Genomic DNA, 14209 nt, shown 5'->3' with positions numbered 1-14209 from the left:
GTTTTGCTTTATGCATCTTCCTCGGGGTTCCTGGTGGGGCACTTGGACTCACCATAACCTTCTAGGTCCTGAAGGATCCTCATCTTAATGTCATCTTGACATGGGACGCACGTGTCTCCCTTTCCACCATAATCATCAGAGGCCACAAAGAAGCAGCAATGGAGGAGGACACCCAGGAGGAGGGGCCCAGTCCCAGCACTACCATTCATGAACCCACTGACTTTAGGCAGGAAGTTTAGCCTTTCTGGATTTCAGTGTCCTCATTTACAAAATGGGATAACACAATCTGCCCTGCCAAGCTCGTAAGATTTTTAGACTTAAATGGAAATGTGCACATGCACAAACACACACACTCATGCATTTGTACATACCAGATCTTACTGTGCATCACTGGCAATGTTCATAAGCAATTAAAATTTTTTAGTGGTGGGGAATTGCTCTTGCTACAAGCCTTTTCTTTTCTTTACATCCATAACCCTGATCTCTTAGTATTTCTCCTTTAGTTGTGAGAACTTCTAGGTAACCTTTTGCTCACTTTGTGTTCATCTGCCCTTCGAATATTGAAGTTAACCTGGGTTCGGTCTTCTGCCTTCTTTGGATTTCAGGATAAACTTTCTCCCCGGGCAGTCTTTAATCCCACATCTGTATCTGCCACCCACGTCTCTATTCTAAACCCCGGATCTAGACTTCCAGCAGACCCCTGGAGGTCTCTATTAGCACGTCCAACTGGAAACCCCTGGTTGACAGCTCCCACCTAATTCTGAAATGGTCACTTCCATCCTGTGCCCATCCTTCTCCTCCAGGTTTCCCTTTCTCAGTGCAGAGAGCCCTGTGAGCCCAGCTGCCCTCATCAGCACCCCCCATTCCTCCCCTTCTCTCCTGCACTGCTGCGTTGGCCTCCAGAGGCAGCTCCCTGTCTGTGGCCTCAAGTCCGTTCTCCAGAAGCTTCCAGAAACCAAATATGCCCCTCAGTTAACCAGATAAAGCCCAGACACCACCCCTTCCATGGCCCCATGTGTTTCTTTGCACCTCCATAACAAACTCCCCGTAGTTCCCAGATGCAGGCATACTGTTGCCTTTGCCTGGAACATCTTCCCCTTCACCTTGTCCGTCCAGCTCACCTCAGCGTCACCTTCTCCCAGAAACTTGCATGAACTGTCCCCACCCAGTTTAGGTGCCTTCTATATCCCTCATACTTAGCCCTGTCTTCCTCATAAGGCTTTCTAGAAATTATTGGGCCTTCAGTTTTTCTTGTTAGACTTTCCCCGGTAGCCCATGAGCTTCTTGAATGCTGAGACTGTGGCTTATTCATTGTGAGTCACCAGTGCACAGAATGTCATAGAAATTTAACAAAGACTGTTGGCTTGGCAGTGGTGGGTGCCCATATTCTGCTTGGGATTTTGACTTATGATTTTGCTAATAACCATGGTAGACAGTAGTCTGCTTCTATTCATTCTTGCCTCATTCCATTCTCACCATTACCATATTTTTCCAAACCAGAAATCAGTGCCTCTGGCATGTGTGTGTGTTTAGGGGAAAAGTATACAACGTGTATAAGGAAACCATCTGCCTCACATTGCCTCCGCTATGTGCCTCTCCCTCTCCAAGCCATTTTTGTCCTCCATTGCCTGGGCCACTTGGTTATTAATCCTCTCTTGTCTCCATGGTGAGGGCCTTAAGACAAGGCCCATCTTGGGCTTCAGTGTCCCACACAGAGCCTTGCACAGTCCAGGCCACCCCAGAAGCCCCAGCTGGTTTCTGGGCCTGTGGCTGCTTTGTGCTACCTGTTTGCTGGTGACTAACCCTCTCCCCGCTCTCCCCCTCCCCCCTGCAGATGATGTGCTGACTAAAGACGCGGGTGAGTGCGTGATCTGCCTGGAGGAGCTGCTTCAGGGGGACACGATAGCCAGGCTGCCCTGCCTGTGCATTTATCACAAAAGGTACCATTCATTTACATCCCGCATCCCAGAGGCCCCTTTGGGGCGGGGGCAGACCCTCAACCCTAGCTATGCTTCCCCTTTGGGTCCATGACGACCTCTCCTTGTGATGCGGGCTCTGAGGAACATCGAGGCAGAGGCCTGTAGACGGGCGTGCAGTGTGCTGGTAGAAGGGTTAGGGCCACCCCAAGCACAGTCAAGCACTGAAGCGTCAAAGGTTTGGCTCCGGTTTGTTGGCTCTGGATGGTGGCAGCTGCTGGTGAGAGCCGTGGAGCCCACAGCTTGGAGGTGCTCAGGATCCCACCTGGGAAACTGATTCTCCACCTCACTCCCTGAGCCTTTTCTTCCTCTTCCACGGTATGAGAGCCTTAATCAGTGCAAGGCGGGCACATGGAGGGTGGGCCTGCTGGCACCTGGGCAGCCTCTGCTCCCAGGGACAGGAGCCAAGAATCGCCACTACCTGTCAGGCCACAGCGCAACAGGTTGCTATAATTAATTAGCAGGGCCGAGGCTTGGCCTTGTGCTCCTGCCTGGGCCTCATTCTGGTTTCCAACTGGAAAGAAGACACCTCTCCCCTGATGGGGACGCGCTGTGCTGCCTGTGGCCACCACCTGCTCTCTGGCTCCCTGAGCTTCCTCATGACACATAGGGCTTTCCAAAGCCCTGAGTCTTCAGGGCCGCGGGGTGACCGTCCAGCCGGCACACAGATGGGGCTGGTGCTGTGGAGGCTGGGGTTGGCCTGGGGGTGGAGTCTTGGACTGGTCCCGGCACAGTGTTCTAGTGCCCCAGGGAGGCACTAACCAGAACCAGAATAAGAAAATCTTTGGTCCTGCAGAGAATTATGCAAATAATCTGTCTGGTTTCTGCCTTTGAAAATACCCAGATGTTGGCTTACGAATCAGAAAGCTGTCTTTGGGCAATCTCTGTTTCTTCTTCGATTCCGACAATGCTTTTCTGTAAACACTAGAGACCAGGGCTTCCTGTCAGCCTCCTCCCTGGCTCAGTCTTAGCATTGCCACAAAGCCAGGAAAGTCAAGCCTCCCCTCCCCACCTCCTTAGGGAAGAGTAGAGGCCAGTTGCCAACCACAGCAGAACCACATAGAGCTTGGGCGTCTCCTGAGAAGCCACCCCCTCAGAGGGAGCCTCAAGGCTGCTCCTTTGACCAAGGAGAGGGCTGTCTCAGGACCCCGCAGCCATGGCCAGCCGCCATCTTTGTTCCCACATCCCCACCTTTCAACCTTTAGAGATAGTTGACTAGCTGCCCTGTGCCTTCTGCCTGCTCACCCTGCACCTCTCTCTCTCATAGCTATTGCCATCCTCCTGGGCTCTGTGCACTAAGGCCTTGGTCCCGCTCAAGGCCATGGCCTTCCCCTTCCTGCAGGGCACAGCCCCACCAATTCCATGCATAGAACTGCCCCAGGTTGGCTGCTGCTTCCAGCCTAGCCAAGATCAGTTTTGGTATTCTGCCTTCTCTCTGCTTCAAAAGTGGATATCTAGAGCTGTTTTTCCCTGGGGTCCTTTCAGGAAAGGTTTAGGAAACCCCTGCTCAGGAATCCAGCCCTTTGAAAGTGCCCCCCATGAAGCTGTCTGGTCAGCAGGTAACATCATCTCCCTTGCCACCCCCTCCACTCAGTTGCATAGATTCGTGGTTTGAAGTGAACAGATCTTGTCCAGAACACCCTGCGGACTGACCCTGCTGGGCATGCTCGCTGACTCCTCTCAAAGGTGAGCCTGCCGGGAGGCGGTCCGGGCCCAGGCTCAGGTCAGGTCACCCGGGGGGCCTGCAGCGGGGGCTGGGAAAGAGGGGGAAAGGACACAATACAAACTAAGATGTGCACATTGCGAAGATGAATGTGGCTGAGTTAGAGTTAGGTGGAGAACAGACCAATGTATTTCGGACGTGCAGGGTGAATCTCCCGGAAAAAAGTCCAGGACTGTCCCGGAGTGCAGCGGCTGGAGGGGCAGCACGCTCTTGGGAGAATGGGGGGTGAACCCTGCTCGGCTCTGTCCTCATCTCTTGGCATCTCCCTTTCTTCTTTGTTGACCAGGGGCTAATTGTACCCCTCTCCTTATATGAACATTGCCCTCATTCAGTGAGACAGTGTAGGGGATGGTGTACTATCCACTGCAGAGTGCTTGTTAGCAATTGTCTTTACTGCTGGTTCTTCTCAACTGTAGGCATTCCCTCACCCCTGCTTCCAGACGAGTCTGAGGCCTCCAGGCCCGACTCAGCCCCATCCACACCACAGCAAGATCCTGATTCCACCAGCCAGCTGGCTCACTTCTCCCCACAGTGCACATGCCCCTGTATAACCATCCTGGTTTGACCTCTCATTTTTTCCCCAGGGCACCTTGCTTTACCGATGGCCATCCTCTCCCGCCCCCATCTTACCTGTCCCTTCAGAGTTCTGGGCTGGCATTTCCTTTTTTTTTTCTGGAAAACACACAAAAACCCTCAGAAAAGCCAAAACCCTGACTCCACCTCACCTCATATCCAAAGGTTTTGGGGCTTCTTTTCTCTCTTTCCCTTTTTTGTTTTGTTCTCTGCTAGGTTTATTTTATTTATTCCAAGTAAACTCCCAGAACAGCTGATGATGTCAGACAAATCAGGGACATTTGCTCTTTTTACCTTCACCTCAAACACTGATGACATGGGGAGAAGAAAAAGCAAGGGTGAGAGTGAGGCAGAGGGAGTGGAGCCCGGCGCTGGAGTGTGAGTCCAAATTCCCGGCATGATGTTTGGCTTCAGGGGCCCTTCCCAGACCGGAACCACAGACGCCCGCCCCGGCCTGCGCCCCAGCTGGATGGCATGCGGCCGGCCCTCTGGCCAGACGGAGCACGACTTATTTATTATGATCCACACAGGGACAGACAGGCCCTGTTCCTGAGAGGAGGCTCATCGGACACTGGGGCAGAGCTGAGCTTGGGACACCAGTGGGGACAGGGTACCCCTGCTGCACTGACTTCCAGAGAATGGCTCTCCCTTTCTCCCCGAGGACACCCCATTGGATGAGAGCGAGTTTGAAAGAAGAAAGAATCAACTGCTACCCTTCCCCTCACCCCCTCATCCCAGGAGGGAAAGGGCATTTTCTTTTTCACCTTTGAAAGGCGTTGTGGGTCTGTCTTTAAAGTGTTTACAAAAAAAAATTATAAAAAAAACAAAGTCTAGTGTCGACTGGTGTTTTTCCTCGTGATGTTTACAGATTGCTGTCTGCTGCCCAACTGTAACCCACTCAGTGACAAACGAACCAGGCCAAGGTCTCCTGCCCGCATTCTGATGGCATGTGTGCGTGACACACACAGCCCTTTCTTCCCCCTGCACCCCAGTCAGCCCTCACCATCACCAACTTCACTGCCCTGTTTTTTTTTCTTCCATTTTTTCTGCCTCAGTTTTGCACTTTTCCTTCCCTTGAGACCCTGATATCTTGACTTTATTGCCAGAAGGCAACCCATCAAGGACCCTCCTTCCCTTCCATTCCCATTTCCTCCCCTCTCTTTCCTTCTGGTTCGGGTCAGTTCAGAGGACTTAACCATCACGTGTCCTGCAAAAATGCCTGAACATTTTTCTTAGACCCTTGTGGATTCCCGCCCCCCCCCCGCCCCAGGAAATGTTAAAAAACAAAAAGGACTTATTTAAAAAAGATGTACAACCTACTTGTTTTCAGGCACTGTTTGAGAACATTTTAGCCATTGATGTTCACACGTGGCATCAGCCCATGCGAAATAGGTTTCTGTATTTATATACTAAAATATGGAAAAACTTATAAAATGTAAAAAAAACGTTTAAAGCTTGGGAAAAAAGCTTTCTTCATTAGTCAAGGTGTTTTGATATGGTATTAAAATCATGTCTAATAAAAGGTGCACTGTGTGATTTTATTTAATGAAGTATTGCTGTACAATCAAAAAATGGGGCAAAGGCCTCTCCTTCACTTTTTCACCTACCTCCTTAGCATTCCTTCAGGCTACTACTTGGGCCTACAGGTGTGTTAAGTGGTTTTCTGAAGGGTCAGACCTGGTGGAATGAACATGTCAGATCAGACCTTGTCCAAGTTTACTAACCCTCTGAAGATTCACAGAGTCCAGTCTGCCATCATCTGTGGAGTGGTTATGATGGAACTCTTCTGGAAAGATCAGCAGGGGCAAAGATCTTAGAGCCAGCGGAGGTTGCAGGGATGTGTGTTCTTTCCTCCCAGGTGTCTGGCCAAAACACCTCCCTTCCCCCCGCAGCCTCTGCTCCCCATGCCGACATCTTGCTCTGCCTGTTGCTTAGACTGTATAGCATCTTGGTGCTGACTCATGGGCATGCTCCACTGAGGCCCTGGTTTGGGACTGAGCCAGTTCAGAGCCCTTGAACCAGAACCAGCCACTCAGTGCTTACAGAAGTTGGCAAACTGGGCTGGGCGGGCAGCAGAGGGCAGGGAGCAGCAGTGCCGTCCAGGCCTCTGTCCCAGTGCCAGGCAGTCTGCCAGAACGGCATTCCAGAGCCTCCTGCCAGGCCGGCTAAGGGACTCTCTGGAGGGAGACAGCTCCGTGCCTCTGCTCTGCCTCTGATCCTTCTCAGACCTGCCCTTCCTTTGTGCTGTTGCCTCCCTGGGCTTCAGCCCCACAGAGCCCAGGAGTGTCCCTACTGGGCAGCAGGTCCCTGGCTCTGCAGGTATCTCCTGTAACGGAACACCTATGCTGTGATGGCATTGCAGACCAACTGGGAGACACTCAGTGTACCGAGACACGACACAGTGGAGAAATGATAAAGGAGAGTTGGTGGTGAGGAGCTTGGGCTTTAGTGTCAGACCAGCCTGGGGGGCAAACTGGGGGACCAATGCCACTAAGAGAGGCAGCAGCAAGAGCGGACTCTAGAAGGTCTCTGCATTCAGGCTCCTCTACTTCTTCAAGATGATCTTGGGGGGAATGACTTCATTCGTCTGAACTTCAGATTCCTCATGTGTAAAATGGGGACAAAACCCCTGCTAGCTGGTCACTATGAGGGTGAGAGAGCCTGCCCTGAGGCACCTGGCACATGCACAGCAGGCTCGGTGGTGGTTTTGTCACCACAAAGGGCACCATTCTGTTCACAGCACCTCCTGCTTTTGCCTGGCAACTATGTCTCCCTGTTCTATTTTTAATTCCAGGAGCAATGCTGGTGGGGCAGGGCCCAGCCCTACAAATTCCCTTTGCTGACCCCTAGGCCTGAGGACCATGGTTGTGTGCCCCCAATGACATCTTAGGCTCAGCTGCTGTGGCATCACTGTGGGTGAGCCGTGAGCTGGGTGGGTCCTGGCTGGAGCCCACGCTGGGTGCTATTCCAAGCTCCGGGGCTGGTGTTTATCCCCAGCCCCACCCCGTGCCTTCCACTCCCACCTGGCACACCACCGCCCTCTGCTGGCTGTTGTGGTCTCAGCATCCAGATCCAGATTGCCAGTTCTTGGGGTGGGGGAAGGACTGGAGGGTGCCTGGGCTTCCCAAGGCAGAACTGGCATTTGTCATCCTCCACCCAGACAGCTGTCTGGAATCCTGTTTCTCCTGCTCTGCCTTCTGGGAGGAGAGGATGGAGAGGAGCTGGGAGGTGGGTTCTGCCCAATCCCTCTGCTAAAGGCCCGGTATGCTTCTGGGGGATTCCTGGATGTCTCACCAAGGCCATCCCTCTAATAGCTGTTTAAGAACAGGTATTCAAGTTTTGTAGGAGCTCTCGTGGTGCAATGGTTAAGGGCTCAACTGCTAACTGAAAGGTCAGTGGTCCAATTCCACTAGCCTCTCTGCAGGAGAAAAGACCTGGCAATTTGGTCCCGCAAAGGTTAGGTTACAGCCTAGGAAACCCTATGGGGCAGTTCCACTCTGTCTTATAGGGTCTCTATGCATCAGAACTGACTTGATGATATACAACATTAAGGTTTTATAGGAAAATGCCCTTACGCTTAGGTGATAGATGCTGGCGTATATAGGTGAATGATGTCATGAAAGGTCTTAGTTCCAAATGGTTCCCAAAAAAATCCACACACACAAATAAGGCAAAAATGTTCACTGTGGAATCCTCAGTGGCTGGTATTCCAGTAAACAATGTACTATTCTTTCAATTTTTCTGTATGTTTGAAATTTTTCTTAATAAGAAACTTGGGGGAAATGGCTATTTGCTGAGCACCTACTACTTGCTGGCATTGGAGGGTGCCTCTGAGAAGAGCCCTGCCCCCGAGGCTGACTGCCCAGCAGGGAAGAGTTCTCCCATAGTTGCACTTCCAGAATGTTAGGCATTTTGGAAGGGGAGGGGCTGGAGAGACGTGACTGGTAAGTGGTGGCCGGTGGCGAGTTCGGGTGGTTTGGAGACAGGGCTGATGGGACTTGTCACCACACTAGCCCTTGGTCCATCCACTATTCCCATCCAGGGCAGCCATGGACAGAAGGTCACAGGGCTTTCAAGGCTCAGGCTGTTGTCGCTGCCATCTCTGTCCCACTACTCCCTGGGCAGGCTGTTACTAGAGGAGGGTCCTGAGGTCTAGGCTCGGACTGAAGAACCACAGCCTAGATCAGAGCAAGGTGCCCTCTGCTCAAGGTTAGGGAAGGCTAGATTGACAGGGTAGGTAGGGTGGGGGGTGGGTAGAAGCAGGAAAAGAACTTAAAGCAGGAGCCAAATAATGGATTGGGAGTGTAGGGGTGAGGTGGGGGGGGGGGGTGGGCAGCTAGCTGCCTCCTCCTAAGGGGGCAAAGACCCAGAGGTCAAGGGAGATGGAAGGGCACTGCAGGGGGTGTGAAGGTCTGGAGGTTGGCTTCCAGGACACCATGCCTCTCCCTGGCCCTGGGTAGTAGGAGAGCCAGGATGGGGCCCAGAGCTGAGCGCCACAGGCCCCGGAAAGTTCAAGTTCTGGGCAGCAGCTGCCAAGAGTAGAGGCTGTGTATCTGAGTTTTTGTGGTGATGGGTGCCCTCTCGTGGGCTTTGGGGGAACAGCCACCAAGTAGGCCAGATGAGGGAACAACTGAGGCCAGAGGACAATCCCCAGACCAGCAGGCCAAGAGGAACAGGCCCTGACTGAGAGCAAAAAAGCTGGTAGTACGAGGTCCTACTCCCTGGAGAGGCATGGTACGGGGAGGATAATTTCACTTCCGTATCTAATGATGGGTAGCAGCAGCTTAGAGGACGTGCTCAGAGCATTCTAAGGCTGGGTTATGGCTTGGTGTGGGCGTTTGTCCCCGTACGTGATGTCTGCCACAGCAAAGTCCTCAGGCCCTGAGGTGCTCACAGGTGGACTAGTTGAAACAGGGACCCAGGTCCCTCAAGTGACCCTTCCTCTGTGGCCTGGGTACCCTCCCCCACCACAGGCTGCAAAGGCAGGGACAGGCCTGGGACAAGGGCACTACTGGCCAAAAGACGTGCAACCTGGAGGAGGAGGGGAGGGTGAATACGGAAGGGCAATACGCAGGGGCTGCCCCGCTAGGCTCCCAGCAGCTGCAAATGGGGTTCAGGTTTATTTAGATTTGGATTCAACTGAAGGATAACTATCTATGTGGGATGGAAGAGGAGTTTCTTCCCACACCAGGAAGATGTTCCTGTCACCAGGTGTAGATCTCAGGTTGCTGGGTCCCCTCGGCTTATCCCTGGCCCCCGGCAGTGGGAGGCCCATTCAGAGGGGAGTCGTCTCAGGCCTGGACGTGGACCCATCCCATCTTCCCCAGCCAAGGCAGGATGTGTACGAGCAGACAGGCAGCTTCTCAGGAATGACTCTGAGTCATTTACTAGACAAAAGGCCCCCCCCACCAGAACAGTAAGAAGGCCAGGGAGGAGCCAAGGACCCAGGCTCCCCCAACCCAACTTAGGCCTAAATACAGAAGGCTGGCTGGCTGGCTGGCTGGCTGGCTGGCAAAGAGGCACCAGCTGCTGCCCACCTCGTGCAGGGTCTGGGCAAAGGCAGAGGGCTGCTTGAGGATGAAGGAAGCTTCTGGGACAGAGGAGGCTCCATGGTCAGGGGGCTGATAGGCTGAGTACTTGCAACCCCTCACAGCACCTTGCCTGGGTTCATGAGGCCTCGGGGGTCCAGCATGGCCTTGAGCTGCCGCATGGTCTCCACACCCACAGCGCCTACCTCCTCCTGCAGCAGCTGCCGCTTGCCCAGCCCAATCCCATGTTCCCCAGTGCATGTCCCGTGGAGTGCCAGTGCCCGCCTGGAGGACAGTGGAGAAAGATCCTCAACAGGGCCCTCTCCCCATATCCCTCAGCCGCCCCAGCTCTGCTCTTACCTGCCCAGGTGTTGTGCAAAGGCCTCGACCCTGTGGAGCTCCTCAGGGTCCTCTGGGTCTACCACCAGGATACAGTGGAAGTTGCCATCACCCACATGCCCAACAATGGCTCCTGAGGGCCCAGAAGTCAGAGTTGCCACCTCCAGCCCAGCCTGCCCAGGCACTGGTGAGTCCCAGCACCTCCCACCCACTGCGCCCAAACAGCAAGCACGTAGAACCTGTGAGTCCCGAGGCCTTCAGGTCCTCCTTGGTCTGCACCAGGATCTCCGGCAGCCGGGAGATGGGCACACATACATCAGTGGAATAGCCCTGGGTTGGACAAGACTGTGACGTTCTTTCCATCCTCCCTGCCTGCCCTCAGGTAAGGCGGGGGGGGGGGGTCACTGCGCAAGGCCAACAGCAGGTCTGAGTGGACTTGGCTTCAGCTCTTAACCTCATACAAGGAAACATCCCTACTCCTCTCTAGGCTTCAGTTTCTCCCTGGGTGTGTTCTCCAGGCCCTGCCAACAGAAGCTTTCACAATTCACTCTGCTGTCTACCCTCAGCTGCTTGCAGGCCCCTCAGCTCTCCACACTATCAAGTCCTTGCACAGGCCATTCCCTCTGCCTGGAGCCCTGTTTGACCATCGAGTTTGGCTAACACCTGCTCGTATTTCAGGCTTGTGTTTCATCCTTTCATCCAGAAAGCCTTCCCTGTTTACAACTTCTAAACACATCGCACTGTGGCTGCCTGCTCCCTCACCTCCCCTCCCTCAGGATTGCTCCTCTGTCCCTGACCCAGGGCCTCTAAACAGCATCTGAGAAACAGCTGGAGGAGGTAGTCTGCAGCCCTGGGCTCTAGGCCTGGCTCAGCTAACCCCTACCTTCCTGGGCCTCAGTCTGCTGCTCAGAACAGTAGGGTGGTGGGCTGAGGAAAGGGCCCCCGGAATGAGCTGCAGGATCCACCCCTCCAAGTCCCAACTCACCTTGCAGCCTGGCCGTAGGGCCAGGACTGCATACCAGACATTGTGCCGTGCTGCCCAGAGCCGGCTGCGCTCCTCAGGCTCCTTGGCCCAGGAGAAGTGGGAGGCCCCGTTGTGCCGGGTGATCTCCTCTGTGGGTTGGGAGGGGGTTGATAGTGGGCCCTACACAGGGGCACTCCACTGCCCACGGCAGCCCCACACACCTGCTCGCTGCAGCTGCTCTGCCAGAGCCTGCTTGGAGCCGTGGAACTCCAGGAAGAGTGTGGGTGCCACTGAGCAGTTCAGCTTGCTGTGCCTGTTGCAGGCATCCATCGTGACGTCATCCAGGAACTCTGGGATCAGGCAGAGGGCAGCAGAGCTGAGGCCTGGCCTTCCAAGGAGCCTCTGGGGGAGCCCACATGGACGGCGCATCCCCCGCCTCACCAATGCGGGCCACAGGCACTGCAGCCTGAAGGATGTGCACGGTGCTGTCCACGGCAGCCTGGACACTGGGGAATGCACAGGTGGCAGCCACCGTGGCCTCAGGGGCAGGGTGCAGGCGCAGGGTGGTGGCTGTGATGAGGCCCAGTGTCCCCTCGGAGCCCACAAAGAGCGCCGTGAGGTTGTAGCCAGCTGCACTCTTCCTGGATCCCGGGGACACAGGGCAGGTGAGTGCCCAGGCCACATGCTGATGGACGTCTGGCCCAAGGCCTGGTGCTGGGGAGCTGTGGGGCTCAGAGTCCCAGGGCTCAGAGTGGGGCAGGGCCAGGGTCATAGTCACAGGGCCCTGAAGCTGGAGTTGGAACTCTGAGCACTATCCTTCAGGACCCTGCCAGGTGGAGAACTGAGTCCGAGGTCTGGGCTGGCCTCCCTCTTGGGCCCAGATTGTTAACAAGGCAGCCAGGGCCCTGGCACATGCAGGGTCCACGTCTGTTATCATGATGAACACACCCCAGCCCCATTTACCTTTGCCCTTGAGACAGTGTTTCAGACCCCCAGGCCCAGGTGGGAGGCCGTGGAGGAGGTGTACTTCACAGCTAGCCCTATCTCTGCTGGAAGGCCCCATCAGTGCTCCAAGCTGCAAGGCCATGGTCGGGGCACTCACCGGAAGTGACGGCCTGGACCTGCAGTGTGCAGCAGCTGCCCGTTGGGCAGCACAACCTCCAGGTTCAGAACGTTGTCCCGCATGGTGCCATAGCGCACGGCATTGGTGCCCGAGGCCCCAGTGGCCGCCATGCCACAGAGTGAGGCATCTGCACCTGGGTCTGAAGGGCAGAGTGTGGGCAGAGGGCTGCCTGGATGGGCAGGAGCCCCTTTCCCCACAAGCCCGGAAAAAATCCTGCTACCAGGGAGTCCCCAAGGCCCTGGGAAAGGTCCGGGAGTCCCAGGCCTACCCACAGGGAACCAAAGGCCGCTATCCCGCAGGTGGGTGTTAAGAGCTTTGCGGGTGACGCCGGGCTCCACCACCACTGAGAAGTCTTCCAGATTCAACTCCAGGATCCGGTCCATGTGGGTCAGGTTAATGCAGACACCACCCTGGCAGAAGAGAAGGTAATTAAGGGCAGGACCTAGTCGTCTGTCTCCAGGGGTGCACCCCACACAGGGCAGTAACAAATGTGATGAGGCCAGACCCTGGCCAGGTGGGACCCCACCGTACCTGCACAGCGCATACTCCACCCTCAAGCCCCGTCCCGGTGCCAAAGGGGATGATGGGCACACCCTGGCAGTAGCACAGGGCTGCCAGCCGGCAGACCTGGTACACATTCTGGGGCCAGACCACGGCATCTGGAGGCTGGCACCTAGAACCAGAGGCCAGCAACTCAGGGGGGCATGGCACCCTCTGGTATGGCTCTCTCATCAAGGAGTCTGAGGCTACACAGTAGGTGAGGGCAGAGAGTATCTTTCCGGAGAAGTACAAAGGAGAGGCCCAGGGTATCCCAAAACAGATGAGGAGGGGAAGATGACAAACCAGGATCCTTACTCCTCACTCCCACCCTCACGAGCCCCCACCTGTGTACGGACTCATCCCGCCCGTGCTGCTCTCTGATCACAGCAGCCGTAGACACACTGGAGGGGCCCACCACTGCCTTCAGGGCCTCCACAAAGCCCTTGCTGAGTGCGCCCTGCAGGGAGAAACACATTGCCAGGGTCACCCAACAGATGGGACCGGGCCACAGCCCTACCCCTGCAGCAAGCTGGGAGAACAGGAGCTGAGGGGGCTGCCAGCACCTCTGGGCACCTCTGGCCTCCCCTCTACCCCACACTAGCACCACCCTAACAGCTCAGCCAGGCTGTGCCCAACTTTATACAATCCCACTATACAGGAACACGTCTTTTCCAAACAGACCCACGGGGCCAATGTCTCACTTCAGAAAACCCACCACCACCCCCAGAAATAAAAAACAACAAAAGCTCTACAAAAAAAATGTCAGCAGGAGTTCCTTAAAATAGCCAGCCCTGCCTTAGTGAATCAAAAAGGTTACTCATCTCTGTTCTTCCTCCAAGTGCCAGCCAAGCACAGCCCCAGGCACACAGGAGATGCAGGAGATGATTAACTGGCAGGAGAGCTCTGCCTGGGTGGGCAGCTGTGAGGCTCTCAGAGACCTTCTAGAGATTTCTTCCCATCTTACATTGCCTCACTGGCATTCTTTCAAAACATGTATGGATATATTCTGCAGCCCCAGAGAGGCGCGCGCTGGAGCCCACAAACCTTTCATCTGACATCCCTCCCAGCCCCGCTCCGGCAGCACTAGGGCCTCGGACCATCTTACTCAACGTCAACGTTTGCCACAGACGAGCCCGGTGGTTCTTTGCCCAAGGTCACCTGGAGCAGGTGCGCCCCAGGCCTGGCGGGTACTGGGACCAGGCCCCCCACCCTCCAGGCTTACCTGCGCCCCCTTAGAGCTGTAGCCTCTCCAAGGGCACAGGCCCCAGGTCGTGGCCCGCAGCAGAAGGGCCATAGTTGGGTAGCGCCCCGAGGAGCTGGGGCGCGGGGCGGGCAGATAGCAGCTCCCCAGGGGCTGTGCGGCCGGTCCGGCCCTTTGGCCGCTCCAGGGGTGGGGCTGGCTTAAGGTGGCACAGCTTAAGGTGGCCCCTGCCAGGTCCTGCT

At 55.3% G+C, this 14209-nt stretch overlaps 2 protein-coding genes across 4 annotated transcripts in view; one reads left to right on the top strand and one right to left on the bottom strand.

Moving 5' to 3' along the window:
- Window positions 1–5100, top strand: part of ZNRF1 (zinc and ring finger 1) — a 97471-nt gene extending 92371 nt beyond the window's left edge. Inside the window, exons 3-4 of one of the 2 annotated variants that reach the window (XM_010596824.3) lie at window positions 1835–1940; window positions 4803–5100. In XM_010596824.3, the coding sequence (XP_010595126.1) occupies window positions 1835–1940; window positions 4803–4950 (254 nt within the window). In that variant the 3' untranslated portion in view covers window positions 4951–5100. Of the gene's footprint in view, window positions 1–1834; window positions 1941–3570; window positions 3663–4802 lie in introns of those variants that run through there. The other variant, XM_010596825.3, reaches the window with a different exon arrangement.
- A 3550-nt stretch (window positions 5101–8650) lies between these two features.
- LDHD (lactate dehydrogenase D) lies at window positions 8651–14066 on the bottom strand. 2 transcript variants are annotated; one of them, XM_010596829.3, is made up of 10 exons: window positions 13989–14066; window positions 13111–13223; window positions 12758–12899; window positions 12206–12636; window positions 11545–11825; window positions 11325–11453; window positions 11125–11252; window positions 10379–10469; window positions 10161–10272; window positions 8651–10085 (listed from the first exon to the last, which is right to left on the bottom strand). In XM_010596829.3, the coding sequence occupies exons 1-10, from the start codon at window positions 14058–14060 to the stop codon at window positions 9920–9922; spliced, it is 1665 nt and encodes a 554-aa protein (XP_010595131.1). In that variant the 5' UTR covers window positions 14061–14066; the 3' UTR covers window positions 8651–9919. The 2 variants fall into 2 exon arrangements, with proteins under 2 accessions (XP_010595131.1, XP_064129846.1); XM_064273776.1 differs by having other exon boundaries at window positions 11545–11744.
- Window positions 14067–14209: the final 143 nt, after the last annotated feature.

The sequence above is a fragment of the Loxodonta africana genome, chromosome 21 (genome assembly GCF_030014295.1).
Source record: "Loxodonta africana isolate mLoxAfr1 chromosome 21, mLoxAfr1.hap2, whole genome shotgun sequence".
NCBI classification, from domain to species: domain Eukaryota; kingdom Metazoa; phylum Chordata; class Mammalia; order Proboscidea; family Elephantidae; genus Loxodonta; species Loxodonta africana.
The sequence above is the reverse complement of the archived record's forward strand: the minus strand, read 5'-3'. Positions and strand labels throughout refer to the sequence as shown.